Source organism: Physcomitrium patens, chromosome 8 (assembly GCF_059467195.1).
Source record: "Physcomitrium patens ecotype Gransden chromosome 8, ASM5946719v1, whole genome shotgun sequence".
In the NCBI taxonomy this organism is placed as follows: domain Eukaryota; kingdom Viridiplantae; phylum Streptophyta; class Bryopsida; order Funariales; family Funariaceae; genus Physcomitrium; species Physcomitrium patens.
In genome coordinates this window covers 14,631,407-14,650,261 of record NC_143417.1, presented here as the reverse complement: position 1 = coordinate 14,650,261, position 18,855 = coordinate 14,631,407, and the positions used below count along the sequence as shown (strand labels likewise).

Below are 18,855 nucleotides of genomic sequence, written 5' to 3'. Positions count from 1 at the left end.
CGTTTGTTGTCTTCTAGTGATATTATCCATGAGATTGTTCCTTTAGATGTAATAATTATAGATCATAATAATGTAGTAATATTTAATGTGATACGATCTCCTTTGAATCCAGTCATTTTAGGACTATCCTAGTTAAAAAAATATAATCCTCAGATAGATTGGATTTCTCATAACCTTAACTTTCATAGTAGTTTATTTCGAAATTCTATTAATCAAGAGAAAATACATAAGTCTAGTACATCTAAGCCCTTACTAGTAGAGGCAAGAGCTTTCATGTATGCAGCCAAAGAGGGGTCATCTTTTGCTATATATGCCACGCCCATTTCAGATAGTGTAAAGACATCAAGTGGTATTCCTAATCAATATCAAGAATTTCAAGATATTTTTGAGAAGAAGAATGCAGATATTCTTCCAGAACATTGATCTTATGATTGTTCAATTGATCTTCAAGAAGGAGCTCAACCACCATTTAGACCAATCTATAGCTTATCACAAATCGAGTTGGCTACACTAAAGGAGTATATTGATGAGAACTTGGCTAAAAACTTTATATGCCATTCAAAATCTCCAGTAGGAGCGCCAATCTTATTTGTGAAGAAAAAAGATGGATCTCTACAGATGTACATAGACTATCGGGGCCTTAACAAGATTGCCATCAAAAATAGGTATCCTTTACCTTTGATTTCAAGACTTTTTGATCAACTCAATCAAGAAAAGATCTACACAAAAATAGATCTACGAGGAGCATACAACTTGATCCGCATCAAAGAAGGAGATGAATGGAAGACTACTTTTCGAACTAGGTATGGACATTTTGAATATAATGTCATGCCTTTTGGACTCACAAACGCACTAGCTGCTTTTCAATATCTTATGAATGATGTTTTTTATGAGTTTTTAGATGATTTTTTCATTTGTTATTTAGACAATATTCTAATCTACGCTAAGAACATAGAAGAACATAAATGCTTACAATATGTAAAAATTAGTTAAAATATATTATATATTGATAAATTTAGATGTGTGTTAGAGCGGCTAGTAGATTAAATTAAAAGGAGTTGATATAAGAAACTTTACTTTATTTCTTTACTTCTTTTGATTTTGACATTAAAATATATATATATATATATATATATATATATATAGGACCTAAATGTTTAGTATGAAGCCTTGGGAGAAGGTGGAAACCTAAGGATGAAAATCTAAACTAGTAGGAGGCTAATTGGGAGGGATGAAAGCAAGGCATGGTTGGATGAAGGCAAGGAATAGAGAACTTCATCTCTATTGGTCGAATACCATGCCCAATGGGCTTTGAGGAGGCTACCCGCGACCTTAAGAAGGGTTTCGGTGACTTCAAAGAGGGCATTTGGAGATTACAAGCTAGGGTTGTAAAGTTTAGGGTTTTAGATACAATCTATGTGCAAAAATTAGAAGATTTGGAGTTAGGATAAAGAAGTTACAGCTGTTTGAAATTAAGGTATTAATTTAAGATATATTCTTACTCTTTTGAAGGTACGAGGGGTTTTACAGCAGCTTTTGAAGATCTGAAGATGTGACTAGAATGGCGATTTTAAGGCCTACATCTTTCATAAAAGAACTATTGCTTTTGAAATTTTTATGAAGGAGTTATAAGGAATTGAAGGCGGTGCTTCCAAATCAAAGGCAGTAAGTAAGCGGTTTTGTTTGTAGTAATAGTTGGAGCCATAACTTGAGTATTCGGATGAATTTTTGGCTCAAACTTTTTAGAAATTGTAAATTTTTGTGTTAAAAAGCTATATATATGAATTTCGTGGCATTTAAGCTTATATTTTGTGAGATATGAAGAAAATTACATGCATGTATATAAAGACAAGGGTTTGAAGCGATTGTTAGGATTTTCAAGATATCTCAAGATCGGCAATGAATTTGTAGTTGAAAATTGTTATTAAAATTATTATGAATACATCAGTATCTCATATAAAATTTGAGTTTGTTTGGAGAGTCAGATTAGGAGATACAAGGTGTTGAAGTTTGGGAAAATCTCCACATAAGAATATACAAGGTTTTAGAAAATTTTATCATATTTTGGATGTTGTTGGTTAGTTGAGGCTTGTGTATTTGGTGTAATTGCTCAAAAAAGGGAAAATTTATATAGAAACTTAGGGCTACCCTTATTTTCAAGCTTGATTGAATAATTAGTGATAACCAAAAGCCCAACATTTTCTTGAGGCAAACTCTCTCTACCTCGACAATGGATCATAAGAACCTTGAGTATTTCATGTTAGTACATGTATTAACTCGTCGTTAAGATCGTTGGAACATGTCTTTATTAAGATTCAAATTCATCATCACTTATCGACCAAAAAAATAACAAGGTTTGTTCGATGCCTTATCTAGACGTTCTTATCTTGAACCAAAAGAAGGAGATGCAGCTTTTGAGCAACAAAGAACGGTTCTCTTGAAGCTGGAGTAATTTCATCTTTGAGCAATAAAATCAACATTGACTGTTGATTTAACTTTTCTCAAGCAAGTCCAGTTAAGTATGTCTTTAGACCCTCTTGTTCACAATATCAAGAATAATTCTTCTAAATCTCATGATCCCTCTAAATTCAAGTTCAAGAACAACCTACTCTATTTCAAAAGACGTCTATATATTTTAGAAGGAGAAGCATGTTTACGTGTTCTTCAAGCTCGTCATGACTTTCCAACAATAGGACATTTTAGATACAATAAGACTTTGGAGCTCATATCTAGAGATTTTTAGTGGCCTCAAATGTGGAAGGTAGTCAAAGATTTTGTACAATTATGTGATATTTGCTCAAGATCAAAAACTCCTCGTCATTGACCTTTTGGACTTCTTCAACCATTATCCATTCCAGAACAACCATGGTCTTCTGTTTCTATGGACTTCATCACAGATCTTCCAAGCTTAGGTTCTTATGATTTTATATTTGTGATAGTAGATCGCTTCACCAAGATCACGGGTGAAGAAATAGCTAAGCTTTTTATTGACAATATCTATCGCTATCATGGGTTACCAAAGGATATTATATCAGATAAGGGAATTCAATTTGTATCAAGATTTTGGAGAACCCTTTTTAAGATTTTACAAGTGGATATAAAACTATCTTCGACTTTTCATCCTCAAACTGACGATGTCGTAATACGTGAAGTCTTGCTTGAGAATGGTTCGAGTACTTGGCTGTGGAAGAAAGAATGGAAATTGCAATAACAAAATCCTAATTCTAATAGAATACTAACAATGCTCTAATTAGACCATAATAATGCTAAGCAAGCTTAATCAAATTCAAAAAAAACTCAAAGAAATTTTAAACAAATAATAAGAATTCTTAAAAAAATATTAGAAGGATCACAAATATCACTCAAATACATCTCAATTCAATCTTAATTTAATTCTAGTTAAAATCCTATTGAACTTCATTCAAACTTTAGGCCAAAACTAATTGAATCTTAAATCCTAATAAAATCCTAAACCCTGAATCATATCCTAAACAAATCTTAAACCAAATCCCAATCAAATCCTAAATCAAGCCCTAACCAAATCCTAAACCAAATCCTAAATCCTAAATCAAATCCTAATCAAATTCTAATTCAAATCCTAAACCCTAAACCAAATCCTAATCCAAACCATAACTAAATCCTAATACAAATCCTAAACTCTAAACCAAACCCTAAATCAAATCTTAAACCAAATCCTAATACAAACCCTAAATCCTAAATAAAACCCTAACAAAATCCTAAACCAAATCCTAAATCCTAAATAAAATCCTAAAAAAATCCTAAACCAAATCCTAAATCCTAAATCAAATCCTAAAAAAATCCTAAACCAAACCCTAAATCCTAAATCAAATATTAGTAATTCCTACAATAGATTTAAACCTCAATAACTAATGAATAAACTATTGATCTTAACTCAAATTTTTCAAACTTCTAAAAACATAAGTTAAAAATAAGCACAAAAAAATTGAAAGGATCGGAGTTACCAAATTGACAATAAGCTCAAAAATGTGCTTAGGTATTGGCCGGCCTCCTTCTCCAATCTTCATGTCAATCTTCTAGAGCCAATATCTCTCCTTTGCACCATTCGATTGATCTCAAAATTCTCATACACATAGAAAAATAAGTCTAATATCCTCTCATGTAAGTTTCACTCCAATTCAATTATTAGATTGCAAGAAATCTTAAAAACCCGTACTAGACCTAAAATTCTACTTTCTAAGACCTTGACCCACTTAAATCTCAATATTCCTTAATTCAACAGTTAGATCGAGCTCAAATTCATGAAACATATTAAACACAACTATAAACATAAACCTACAAAATTTCACCTATAGATCTATTACAAAACTCTTGAAATCATCCAAAACGTAAATCCTATTTTATTTCATAAAATCCAAGTCATCTGAAACAAACCTTGACTTTACAAAGCTCTTATAAAGTCATATCAACTCCAAATCATCCAAAATCAATGCCCATAGAAACCTTATCCAATCTGCTATCAAACCCCATTCTTTGATTTGCAAAAGAGTCCCGGAGTCGTCATCGAGACTCGGTTTTGTGCCTCAAGGTCTCATTTCTATCCTGGTTCATAACCGGCCTTCTCCGGATATCAACATCTAGTTTTTTTTTAGTAAATTTTACTAGAATTTACTATCAACTTCTTCCTTAAGATTTCTATATCATTTATTTTTCCAGTATACCTTATTTTGCCTTATTTTTGGTCCTACAAAGTAAGTAGAAGCTATTTTTTCTAAAAAGGCAGCATTACTACTAAAAGTTTTATTACCTTCCTATCTTTCATCCATATTTTTCTACCTTTTCTTTTAACTTGGTTCTTCTATATTAAGATCTATATTATCATCTTTCACCATATAGTCATATTACAATATGATAATAGATAGATAGAGTACGTAAACCAAGTCTTGGAGCAATACATAAGATGTACCATCAACTATCAACAAGATGATTGGACAACTCTTTTGCCATTGGTAGAGTTTGCTTATAATAATACGGTGCATTCTTCTATGCAACAAACACCTTTCTTTGTCAATTATGGTTATCATCTACGACTTGACATGTTTGATTTTTTAAAAGTTCATAATCTTGTGGCAGAAGATATGGCAAATCAGTTGTCAGAGTTATATGCAACAATGAAGGCACGATTAAAAGAAGCTCAAGAACAAAAAAAGATCAATGCGGATGTCTTTCAAAAGAAACAGTCACCATTCGACAAAGGTGATAAGCTATGGTTACTTTGTCACAATATCAAGACCACTCGTCCTTGTAACAAGTTGGACTATCGAAGGCTTGGACCATTTTTTTTATTTCTGCACAAATCAATCCAGTTGCATATCGTTTACATCTATCAGAATCAATGATAATCCATCTAGTATTCCACGTGTCTCTTCTTGAACCATACAAGACAATGGACATACTAAGAAGAAGACAAGTTCCACCTCTTCCTATAGAAGTAGACAATAATGAAGAATTTGAAGTAGAAGAAGTCTTCGATTCAAGGTGGCACCAAAATAAATTAAAATATCTTATCCTTTGGCGAGGATATGATATTAGTGAATGCACATGGGAGCCAATAAAGAAACTTGTAAATGCAACAAAGGCGATGGAGGCTTTTCATCGATGACATCTATCAAAATCAAGATAAAAATCTTCTTTATAAATGAAACAAGATCTAGATAAGATAACATTCTACTTTCAATCCTTGTTTGTAGCTTCTTTATAGTTAAGATGTTAAGAAGATGGAGAACCAACAACTAGCAGATTCAATTCAAAAGCCTTTATTTGTTGACCTGCCGGACGAGACATTATGATTGTCACAACTTTCAAGACGATGCAATCAAGATGAAGATCTTCAAGAATGACATGTTCTTTCTTGAATAGATGGCAAGATACAACGCGTTTGGTATCACGACCTTGGAAGGGACTTCCAATGTTTGGTGATTTTACTAGAGGTAGGAACAATTCCTGATGGTATTCCAAATATTTTATTCAAAGGAAGTTATGAAAGCCTCAACAACGACCAAATAACTAGGTGGTCTTTCCGCTTGGTATGGGATACTACCAATGGTTGAGAGGCCCTATCAATCATCTTCAAAGAGAACAAAGATCAGAGTATGTAATGAATATAATTCGTCGTATCATAGACTTCCTCAACATATGATGACCGCTCCTCGTGGAACTTGTTCCTAGAAAGAGGGGTAATGTCATGGACATACTCATGTAAGCTAGTAATTACATATATAAATAAGTAGAAGTAAATAAAAATAAATAAAAATAAGTTAATTCTATAGTATTTGATATAAAAGCTTCTTAAAAGCTTCATAGACATTACTTTGACTTCATAGGTGTCTTTAATTGACTTTTTGGATTAGAAACGTGGTCAACAAGTTGGCCATGTGCCACACATGTTGTTAGCTTGAAGACCATGCTAACTATGTGGCCCATACATAGAAAAACTTGCCTTGTAAGTCAAAGCAAGCGTCCTACAAAGTCAACACATATTGAAGGTCCTATAGAATGGCACCACGTAGCCCCTAGTTAGATAGTATATATAGAGACAAGAGTGAAGCCTTCTTCACTCTTGTTAATTCCTTTCTTATTTCCAGTCTAGTTTCAAGAGTCATCATGTTTTTTAGACTTTGGCAATAGTCATTCTAGTTCAATATATTATCACCTTTGAGTAATTTCTAAGTATTTTCGAGTGACAAAAGAGTGTATTGAGATTATCTTTCTTTGGAGTTCATATCCTTGATAGTATGTCTTTGACACATTTTCATTTTCAAGCAATAAAATCAACATTAATTATTATTTCAATCTTTCTCAAGTAAGTGCAATTAAGTATGTTCTCTAAACCTCTTATTTAAGATATTAAGAATAATTCTTTTAAGTCTCAAGATACTTTTAAGTTTGAATTTAAAAACAATCTATTTTATTCTAAGGAACAATCATATATTCTAAAAGAATAAGCATAATGATGTATTTTTCAAGCTTATGATAATTTTCTAGCATTCAAATATTTTGGATACAGCAAGATTTTAGAGCTAATATGAAGAGATTTTTGGTGGCCTCAAATGTAGAAGGTATTCAAAGACTTTGTACAAGCATGTGATATTTTTTTAAGATCAAAAATTCCTTGTCATAGATCTTATGGACTTCTTCAACCATTACCTATCTCAAAACAACCATAGTCTTTTATTTCTATAGATTTTATGACTAATCTTTTAGTCTTAAGTTTATATAATTTTGTGTTTGTGATCGTGAATTATTTTATTAAGATGGCACATCTTGTACTATGTACAAAATCTATCATTAGTGAAGAAATAACTAAGCTTTTTTTGACAATATTAATTGCTATCATGAATTATCCAAGGATATTATATTAGATATGACAACTCAATTTTTATCAAGATTTTTAAAAATCTTTTTTAAGATTCTAAAGATGGATGTAAAGCTATCTTAAGCTTTTTATCTATTACATCCATCAAAAATAAGATAATGAATAGTAAATATTTGTTATAAAAAAAAACATAGTTGAAAAAAAATTATATTTTATCTTTTATCTTTATATATAATTTATATTTATTTGTGGTACTAATAAGGTAGAGAATCAACAACTAGCAAATTTAACTCAAAAATTATTTTTTATTGATGTATTAGATAAAAATTGTGATTATTATAGCCTTTAAGGTAATGTAATCAAGATAAAGATCTTTATAAATAACAAGTTCTTACTTAAATAAATAAAAAAATAAAATACATTTGGTATCATGGCTTTAGAAGAAATTCCTAATGTTTGGTGATTTTATTGAAAGTAGGAATGACTCTTGATGGTCTTACAAATATTTTATTTGAACGAATTTATAAAAGCCTCAACAATGACCAAATAACAATGTATTCTTTCTATCATAGAATGGAACATTATTGATGGTAGAGAGGATCTATCAATTATCTTCAAAGGAAACAAAGATCAAAGTATTTTATAAATATAATTAGCCACATCTTTGACTTCTTCAACATATGATGAATATTCTTTATAGAATTCATCCTTATAAAGAGGGATAATATTACAAGTATATATATATATATATATATAAGAAGTGTTAGATAGAAAGTAAATGTACATAGATGTGATACTATCTTGTGGCAAAGCTTCTTAGAAGCTCTATAGATGCATATTTGACTTTATACATGTTTATAATTGTTTAATAAGTTAGAAACTCGACCAATAAGTTAGCCATATGTCACACATATGGATAACTTGTAGTACAAGCTAATAATGTGGCATATATAAGAAACTTGCTTTACAAATTAATACATGCATCTTGCAAATTGGATACATGTTAGAGTTCTTATAGGATATTGTTACGCTATTTCTAGTTGGATAGTATATATGGAGGCAAGAGTGAAGTCTTCTTTATTCTTGTCAATATCTTTTTAATCCTTAGTCTTATTTCAAGATTTTTTTAGTATTCTTGTCTTTAGCAATAATCATTCTAATTTAATATTATAATATAATTGAGTGATTTTTCAATCTTTTTAAGTGACATAAGAGTGTATTAATGTCTTAGTTCTTTGAGACTTATACTCTTGATAGTTTAATTTAATATAATAAATACAAAAATTAAAAAATCTTTTTATTTAGTAGAAATATTATTATAATTAATTAAGATAGATTATAAATTTATATATTACAATCTTATTTGCCATTGATTATGTATAAATTATTATAGGTCAATTGTATTGTATTAATATCTCTTGATTACCACTCAATCAAGAAGCATGTGGCAATATAACTAGACCATCTTTAAGACACGTTTAAATAAATGTATGGTGTCTATATAATGAAAAAAATTAATTAAAAAGCGAATATTTTTAAATTAATTATTAAATAGATTAAATTTTTTTAATACTAATTTAAATCAATATTTGTTTTTATAAAAAATTAATTTATGGAAAATACCAAATTTTATAAAATTATTATCATAAGATAAATAAAGCTAAGTCACAAATTAGTCAAAGGTAAAGTAATAGAAATTCAAAATTTATAATAAATTATCTATTATTCTCTTTTTTTTGCTTTTATCATTCATCTACAAATTAATTTGAAAAAATCTAAAAATATCTTATCTATTTAGATTTTAATTCTAAACTTTGATACATCATATATAAAAAAAATAAAACTTTACTATTAATTCTAAGTTATAGATTTAGAAATATTCTTATTTAGTTTTAATTAGTTTTTAAAAAATAATATTTAATATTTAGTACATTTTTTTGTAGATTAAATTTTTTGTAAGTTTTAACATTATATTTTAGCACCTCTATCTACTACTTTGGAAAGATGATAATTTCTTTGTGTACTTTGGAAATATAATCATTTTTTTGCTTATATTAGAAATTATAAAATTATAAAAAATTTAAATTTTAAAAAAAATTAAAAATAATACCAATCATTTATATTGTAAGTTTATTTTTTTCAAAAAAATAATTGTGGATTTTAAAATATAATTCTTATATAAAAATGTCTCATAACTATATAATTAAAAAAATTATTTTTAAATTTTTAAATTTTTAAATTTTTTAAATATTCTTTTTATTTGTTTCATTATGTAATTATTTAACTTTAGACTCAAGCTACAAGCATACCTCAAGTTTCTATATGCACACTTTAAATTACTATATTCATATTTAAGAAAATAGAGGCCTTTAATTTGTTGGTTTGCTAAACAAATAAGCAATTGTAGAAGGATCATCGAGGTAGGACTAAGATTCATGCCGAGATTAGGGACAAGAATTGGAAATAATATTAACTAAAACTCTTGCTGAGATGAGGGAGGGAAGTTGGAAATAGTGCCAAGATTGAGACTTGCACTAAGATAAGGAAGAAAAGGAAGTCCAAGACTTGCATTGAGACTAAGAAGAAGGGGAAGAGGTCTAAGACTTGAACTAGGATTAGAAAGAGGAGATCATTATAAACCTAATTAGAGGCCTTGGATGTACTCATAGCTTGAGTCTTAACTTTATTGCCTTCTATGACTAATTTTATAATAAAAAAAAAGATTTGTGAATTTTTTTTAAATCTCAGAAAGAAAAAAAATAACAAATATATGTATTATGAAAAAAATACAATCAGCTATTATCATAAACATACATATTTACCTAGATAAGAAGTACTAAGTAGAAGATAAATGTTGGTAGATATGATATTATCTTATGGCAAAGCTTTTTAGAAGCTTCATAGATGCATATTTGATTTTATTCATATTTATAGTTGATTGGTAGGTTAGAAACTTAGCCAATAAGTTGGCCATGTGTTGTACGTGCGGATAGCTTGTAATACAAGCTAACAATGTGGTATGCATACAAGAAGCTTGCCTTGCAAGTTAAGACATGTATCTTACAAATTAGACACGTGCTGGAGGTCCTATAGGACATTGCCATATAGCTCCTAATTGATAGTATATATGGAGGCAAGAATGAAGCCTTTTTCATTATTGTCAATATCTTGTTAGTCTTTAATCTTGTTTTAAGACTTTCTAAACTTTTTGTCTTTGGCAATAGCCATTTTATTTTTAATAATATATTAGTTTGGAATGAATATTTGTTCTTTTTGAATTATAAAAGAGTGTATTGAATTTCTGGTTCTTTGAAATTCATGCCCTTGATAGCTATAGATATAAAAAATTGTAATATAATTTATTGTTAAAATTATAAAATAAAAATAAAATAAAAATAAAAAACTTTAAAATATTTTAATGAAAGAAAAATATGGTAATGATATATTTTTTAAAACCTTAAAAAAATTACTTTACAAATTAAAATTTGTAACTACAAAAAAAAAAAAAAAAAAAAAAAAAACTATTTATATCACATGTATGTTCATATATTCTCTAAAGTTTATTTATTTACATTGTATTTTTCTTTTTTATACTTACAATAGTTTAAAAACTTTTTTTTATTAACATAATATGATTTTCAACTATAAATTTATATTGTAATTTTAATTGATTGTAAAAGTTTAAAATGTTTGTGATTTTGTCATTATCAAATGTTTCTAAGCAAAAATAATCTTTGTTTAATTCTATAAATTTTGAAGTGCATAGAGCAAATAGAAATCAATTAGAATATTTAATATCTATTTTTATATCTTTGTATATAATTGATATAATCTACTTATATTTTTCAAAATATAGTATAATTTACAAGTAGGTGAATGCGTTAAATTTCTAAATGGTATGTTGTTTTTAAAGATGCAATTTTCATTCATAACATTTTTAAGAGTAAATCAGAATTTTTCTTCCTACTCTTACAAAATGTGTTATCTTTAAGAATTAGCTTGTAAAATTGAATTCGTCAAAAAAATACATCACTAAAATGTATTTCCTTTTGAAAAGTCCCTTAATATAATTTGTAGACAATCTTGTATTTATTTTCTTAATTGTTCTAACACAAATTTTAAGAGTTGTAATTTGATTTTTATACTTATTTTTAAACAGAAAAAACCATCAAATATATTTTCTCTGAAAAATCTAAATTTGGAGTAGATTTTGAATGATTTGATTCTGTAAAAGTAAGAAACATAGTTTGTTTGTTCAATCTAAATTGTTAAGAATTTGACAAATGACTTGTAAAGGTTGTATCATCACCATCATTTACAGAATTATAATTCACAACGGAAATACTTTTTTTTGCCAATCAAGTAAAAATATTTCTCAAGTACCACAAAAACAACTTCATTTCTTATATTGTTGTCAAGACTTCTTTATTTTAAAAGCTGATAATTCCGGAATAAACATCCCGCAGGAATCCGAAGCCAAGTAGAGTCAATATGGAAAGTCGATCCATGTGATCCAACCGATAAAACACGAGGAATTTTGTGGCTTAATTCAGGACATCTGCAGTTGCATCTTTTTGGGAGATCTGCAGCTGAATCGTAGTAAAAATATTTAATTTGAAGATATGTTGCACTCAAAACTCGAAACATGTACTTTCACATCGAATAACTTTTACAGTGTTCGGAAGGTAGATCAGTTGTACAAAATAAGTTCTGATTGAAACTTCAGGTATTTTATCACCTTGCCACGCTGATAAACTCTGTAAAGAGAACGGTCTACAACCCTTCAATTCTCAATAGGTTGAAATAGAAGTCGAACCTTATGCGAAAATGGTCAACTGTTCTTTGGTGTTTTCAGAAGCACTAAGAACCATTGTAAATGTACGGTTCTATTTACAAATGCCATCAGGTGTTGAACAATTTGAATGGAATTAAGATGAAAAAAATCCTACTATTGTGATCTGGATAAGTATTTTTGCTTCAGGAACTGCTCCACTCGTTCTAACAAGCCTGCAAAGGTAGCCCCTACAAACCCAACTTGCGAAATCAGACACTATACTCACAGAACCCCAGAAGCATAACACAAAGGAAAAAGAAATAAGCATCACGTAGTACGTCAAAAGTGGTGAACATACCATGATCACTACCCTTGCTCAATAAGGCCTTCACAAGTAGAGATCCAGGTGCTTGTTGAAAAACCTGCCAAAAAAAAATTAACATAAGAATCAAGAATTATCAAACTGCAGATTTGCATCGATGAAATACAGCGACTCAAAACCAGTATGTTCCTATTGATTCCAACCGACCACCTACATCGCTGTGTCGAAGAGGGTTCGTGAGTATGGTTCTAAAGCCACTTACCCAGACCTTAAACAAACGACTTTTATCTTCTTCTGGATCATTTGAGGAAGTCGCAGCTTGAAGACATTCTTTTTCTGTTATTTCCCTCTTCCTCTTTCCGAGAACATCATCACGAGGCCCACAATCAATACCTGGAAGGATTCCCTGCAACACATAACCAACATCGATCCGATAGAATGTCAGCCCCAGTAAAGAAGGAAAAAAAAAAAACTTCCAATTTCTGAAAAAAATAATCCTCGTGATTGGACATAAACAGGACTTGAGAAAAATGAAACAGAACGTCAGGCTGCTTTACAGCACTGGACAGAACGACGATCACAGCGCTCAGGACAGGAGACAGCATACAGAGATAGAGAAGTCGGATTCGCTGACGGTGCACAGAGATCCAAGAGATTGCAGCTGTAACGCTATAACGTGCAGCACATCTACCGAACTGCATCCTCGGCCTAGGCCCTGCACAGAAAACTGATTTTTGATAACAGCTTCTCTGGCTGGATGACAGTGTCTCGCAAGTTGTTAACACTGATTTTTTCGAGAGGATAACCGCCAGTTTGGAAAATCAAAACCAGAAGAACATAGGAGTGAAACGTAAATCAAGAGAAACCCAGCAGAAACAGCACGGTACTCGATTGATGATTTACCTCCAGCATGAAAGAGTGGTTACTCTTACTCACAGTGGAGTTCTTCTGTACAGCTTTAGGAGGCGAGGCGAAAGACCACGCGAGACCCCACCGTGAGGTGCGGCCCTGAACAAACTCCGTGGTGCGAACGGCTGCTGCTCCTAGCGCCCAAAGCCTAGCTGTCAACCCCTTCAGAGTCGCTTTACGGCCCACCATCGTGGTAAACCAGCTGATTCCCGACAAAAACACAAATACAGTCATCAACTTCTTGAACTACGAATATATGATAAGAGAGGCGGCATCTACAATACAGCTCTCTTAAAAACAGTCTCAATTGACTTGCACCTGAAAGCATGAAATCAGAGAAGAATTTACTGCCGCTCATCGAGGAAATTCATGAACTCAGGTAGATTAAAAGTGTGATGAAAATACGAAACAATACAGCGACATTTTTAAGTACCCAGTTAGGTAATCATGACCAGAATGATACGCACTGAATGACATGCTTCAACTGGGCACTGTCTTCTATGATCCGCGCCACAAATGCTTCCTCTCCCCCTGGGCACACCATTTCTGCCTCTGTTCCTCCACACGACGTACGAGGATTCACGCCAGCCTCTTCCAAGCTTGAGAAGAAAGGTGGGTTGCACATACAAAAATCAAACCTTTCCTCCTCACTCACCACCCCTACAAGCACATTTGCGCAACTCTCAGGACCCGTCTCAGATGGAGCATTTCCAGGTGCATTGGTTGGTGGCTCAGGATACTCAGGCTCATTGCAGGGCGTCGATGAAATTGTCGGTTCCGATGGTAAGCCTCTGTCTAGGCAACCTTCACAACTCTGTACGATCTCATCAGTGACAACTTTGAGAGGTCCTTCAGGATCTACGTCAGAAGAATCAGTAACCAACTCCTTTGGCAAGAGTTGTGGATCTTGTGGATCCACTTCGATCACTGACCCTTGCATTGAAGGTGGGAGAGGAGGACCAATTACAACGTTACCACATATACTTTGGTCATTGCCATCCAAAGTCGTAACAGGTTCCCGAATCGCACTTCGGATCTCAATTAGCGCCGACACGTGAGGATTTGAATCAGCATTCCACCGAGCCCACTCCAAAGCAACGGGTGTAATGTCTACACGCCAACAAAAACAAGAGCCTAAAAATTCACGAAAAATGCAATAACTCGCCTTTCCTAATAATACAAACGTCGGTCTAGAGTTACGAAGATACTCTACAGTCGAACATGAATCTAAGTGCAATGCCAGCGTCATGCAATGACCTCGCACAGGTCGTACTAAATGTAATGGAACTGTGAATCTTCACCAACAAAAGTGAGTTCTATAAAAATAAATAAATAAATACGATTTAGTACATCGTTCCAATGCACAATACTATACCATTACCTGTACCAACAAACCTCCAGCCATGTAAAGAAGTGCCAAGTAATGGGTATATGCAATTTGCCCCCGTGCCTATGTCAAGGCCTGTCACCAGGTGATCACCAGAACTAAGCCACGGCGCAGGAGACAAGGCAAGCAAATCTTCAATCCAATGGATGTAATTTGCACGGTTCGTAACAGCAGGACACAGCTGCCCATCTGGAATCCACCTACAAATACCAGACACCGAAAGTCACACCGGCTCGAAATCTGCAATATTACCATACTCACAAACCATTCTACTACAGAAGGCTTGATACTTCCCAATTTCGTTGAGCAAAACTTCTATATTTCCAATGCAAAAATCAGAACACTATACGTAATGACAACGGAAAGTCTCTGAAAAACGAAAAAAAAAAAAAAAAAAAAAAAAAAAAATGAAGGATACGACCCCTAGCTCTCCAACCTCGAATTCCAAGCAAGCAACCCAATTATGCATAAACCACACCAAAAGAACCCCTTAAACCCTAAACCCTGACGAAACACAAGCTCACAGCAAATGAAGCGTACCAAGTAATCCCGTAGTCGTGATAAAGAAGCGTCCGCGTGAGCTCCCGGGTGGCATTGAAATCCGTCCAGTCGATGCGCGCTTTCTGATTAGCACCATACGTCACGTACTCGCTGAACTGCGGGTACAATCCAGCCAGAAGAGTGAAATCGGGCGGCTTCTCGGCGTACTTGTTCCGAGGGTGCATCGTCTTCCGCTCCATGGTTGCATGCAATGTGTGCGAGGAGAACCCAGCTCGTCCGTGGTTGCATGCAATGTGTGCGAGGAGGACCCAGCTCGTCCGTGGTCGTGAATTCGACCCAACTGCGCTGTATCGGTGAGTGACCGTCGACTCCTGCGAGAGGCAACTCTCCCCGCGGCACTCTCTCTCTCACTGTGACTTCGGAGACCATGGTTGCAACTGAAAGCAGAGGGGGGGGGACGGAATACATTCATCTACTGGATAAATGTAGTTGGTGGATGGATGTTGAGGATTTTTGATTTTATGAAGTGGGTTTTTCTTGGGCACTTACAAAACCATACCTAGTGATTAGTTTACATAACTAGTGATTAGAGATTAGTGAATTGAATTCTTTCCGATTGTTACAGATTTTGAACATTTTGTGAAGGATTACAAACAATGGGTAAAGAAGAATTTTGATTGCCATTGTAATGCGTGTGTAATAATTTATGGGTGTCTGGGCAGTGCTCAAAATCACGTTCAAACGAATTGTTATCTTTGATTACATACAACAAATACAATTTTCATTTTTTCTTTTTTTCTTTTTTTGTTCTTTTCTTAACTTGAAAACGTGCTGATTTCTGGGTTCAAAAAACCAGATCATGGTTCGTAATGTTTGTAATTGGCAACAATGTATTATAAAACTAAAAACAAAAACTAATTTATATTTTTTCTCTGCTTACATATGTCACATTCACTATTGGATGTCACACAGTCTCTTATATTTCATGTGATGTAAATTGAAGTTGTTTGAAAATTTCTGATGCAAGGCATTCACTGTAAGGAATGGAATAGTAAAGACAAACACGTGTCCATGCTTGATTGAATTTACGAAAGAAATTGAACTTAACTTGAATCAACTGTGAATTTCAAAAAAGATATGCAATAATATGTTGCAATAGTGAGCGATGGATTGGTCTAGAAACATGGAGGAAAAGTCTCAGGATGTATTGATTTAGCTTTGCATATGTCAATGGTCTACGTGCACAGAAACAGAAAGCTGTATTGATCTCACACACACACACACACACATATGTAGACACACACACATATACATATATACACACACTCAATCATGTTGCAAACTACCTGATTCCACCCCAGTTTATATATGAGATATTATTCTTCATAGATGCAAAGATTCTACAGATGAGTGCATAAAATTTTCCAATGTAGTCTACTCAGAAAATCACAAAATAAAAGCAAATCAAAACTGAGTAATACTCAACTAACCACAGCGTCATATCGGAAACTCATATTTTGTGGAATCTCCATTTCTGAGACTGTCATCCATGCTTCAAAAACTCAAAGAACTTCGTCAGGGGCTCCGTACATTTGTGTTCCAGTACTAAAGATGTAGAGGCTCTACAGATATTCTATGGATCTGATGTAGTGTTGCTGGGTTGTTAGTTACATTTGAATTAGTGGACTAAAACTCCTGCTCAGACTTCGACGAATCAACCTCATCTAAGCTTCAATCCGTTTACATCAGATTACGAGTGACATGTAATGCTGTTCTCGTTTACAACCAGGATGATGACTGCAACTGATGAATCAACTCGTTCGGGTTGTAAGATTTCTGAACCATGCTCAGAGTCTGAAACACCATCCAGAGGATGATAGCATATAGACGACGGTTTGTGCAGGGTCTCCCTCAGTGAAGCTCTCCTATCAGAGCATCTCTCCCAAGTATATATGAAGAGCTTCTGCTTTGCAACAAATGAAGAGTCTCCATCAATATGGAAACACAAATAAATTCACGTTACATCCTCTGAATCAGTTTCTTCTGCACCACTAAGGCGAAGGCCAATGTGTGTATTCTACTGTTGCATATAATCATTGGTACTCATAACCGTTGCTTACAGAGCAATTATATCTGTCAAATATGATGAAGAGGGAAGGATTTGAAATGCATCAGTTATGTGATCAACTTGTGTTTCAATGAACCATATGAATTGTCTACCATGTCTACCATGCCCTATAATAAAAGCATTCAAATTCCATGACAGTATCCAGTCTCGTCGAAAGTAGACGTACCATGAAATCAGACATACCTGAAGTAGAAAGAATGAAGAGCAAGCCGCCTGCACACTAAATTCGATGTTCGCAAGCTCCTCTAGGTTCAAGTGCTTTCACTTTGATCGCCAGCCTCCTAGACGCATACAACTAAGCCGAGGTTGCCAGCTTTAAGATTCTTAAACATCGAGTTCAAGAGTCGAGAATGTGGCAATATGCATCACCAACAGAACATGAAGCTTTATTTATCCGTGTTAGATGTTGTCATTATCACCGACGTCTACACCTAAACTCGCAGAAGTACCTGATTAGGACGTTAGAGAACTGGGAATACTTGACCAATTAGCTGGGCCTCGCCAAGCAAGAACGACAAAATATTGCGAAATCGCTGCCACAAACAAACAAAATTTTGCATCGAAATGTATCTGTTCGAAAAGTTTCGGTCAGTTGTAATACATGTGACTGCAGTACACATTTACAGTTCGACCATCCTCGTTGATATTCGACGAAATTTGAACCAGTATGTCTCAGCGGATGGCTCGAGAAAATCTGCAATTTAGATTATTGGTTCCATGCACGGAATCAAAACACAACGTTGACTACCGAAAACCTAATTTCTCAAGTGGTTACATCACTTCATCTACGCACACGTGTGTTGGACACTTTATCCACGCGAAAGTTAATCTCTGGAGCGTGCGAAGTTACGAAACGACATTTGCTTGCAATGTAGGGTAACCCCGCCGTGGGGACATTTCATTACAAAGTACCCTCCAGCACTGAGATAGCCATGGCTTCACTTCACACCTTCACGTGCCAAGACATTGAATAGTTGCTTGCATGTACTCGCCATAAAACAGCGTTTCTTGGATGAGATACATTATAGGATTGCGCTCAATGAGCACGATGGAGCCAAGTACGAAAATCTTCGTCGGAACTCTACAGCGTACTAAGCTCACAATACCAATCAAAACTGCACAATCAGTAGCCAAGCTACAAACAAATGTCACAGCGTCAAGTTGACCCACATTTCCTCGCTGTCACCTTCGTCTATCAATTATCAAAATCTCAGTACCCGCACAAATTTTCATTGAAAAAGGCAAAACACACACTCACACTCTCTCTCTCTCTCTCTCTCTCTCTCTCTCACACTAACGCACACACCCTACACAGCAACCCGTTCGCTCTATCGAAATTTCCAAAAAACCTTCCGAAGAGTCCAATGCAAACTCACAGTACACTGCCACAGTGTAGAAATCTATCAGCCAGCACCCATCTTAGCGCCATTCAACCCATACATTCTCTCGATCGGCCACGAGGGCACACACCTGCGCAAAG

The 18,855-nt window shown here is 33.6% G+C and overlaps 1 protein-coding gene and 1 long non-coding RNA gene across 2 annotated transcripts; both read right to left on the bottom strand.

Annotated features, from left to right (window-relative positions):
* Window positions 1-11,979: 11,979 nt before the first annotated feature.
* Window positions 11,980-15,653, bottom strand: LOC112285489 (uncharacterized). The gene is made up of 8 exons (XM_024526361.3): window positions 15,287-15,653; window positions 14,741-14,946; window positions 13,812-14,469; window positions 13,354-13,561; window positions 13,058-13,165; window positions 12,713-12,856; window positions 12,487-12,550; window positions 11,980-12,376 (listed from the first exon to the last, which is right to left on the bottom strand). Exons 1-8 carry the CDS (start codon window positions 15,484-15,486, stop codon window positions 12,303-12,305), a joined length of 1,662 nt encoding a protein of 553 aa, XP_024382129.1. The 5' UTR covers window positions 15,487-15,653; the 3' UTR covers window positions 11,980-12,302.
* A 1,144-nt stretch (window positions 15,654-16,797) lies between these two features.
* LOC149988488 (uncharacterized) lies at window positions 16,798-18,428 on the bottom strand. The gene is made up of 3 exons (XR_016504586.1): window positions 17,825-18,428; window positions 17,559-17,670; window positions 16,798-17,210 (listed from the first exon to the last, which is right to left on the bottom strand). It is a non-coding gene; the product is annotated as an uncharacterized LOC149988488 (long non-coding RNA).
* Window positions 18,429-18,855: the final 427 nt, after the last annotated feature.

What these genes read in the sequence shown, in the direction of transcription:
- LOC112285489 (XM_024526361.3), bottom strand. Translation starts at nt 15,486, where the DNA reads ATGGAGCGGAAGACGATGCACCCTCGGAACAAGTACGCCGAGAAGCCG. An exon ending in CACGACTACGGGATTACTTG is followed by an intron (nt 14,947 to 15,286) that starts GTACGCTTCATT and finishes TGGTATTTGTAG; the next exon opens with GTGGATTCCAGATGGGCAGC. An exon ending in ACCACTCTTTCATGCTGGAG is followed by an intron (nt 13,166 to 13,353) that starts GTAAATCATCAA and finishes TTTTCTGTGCAG; the next exon opens with GGCCTAGGCCGAGGATGCAG.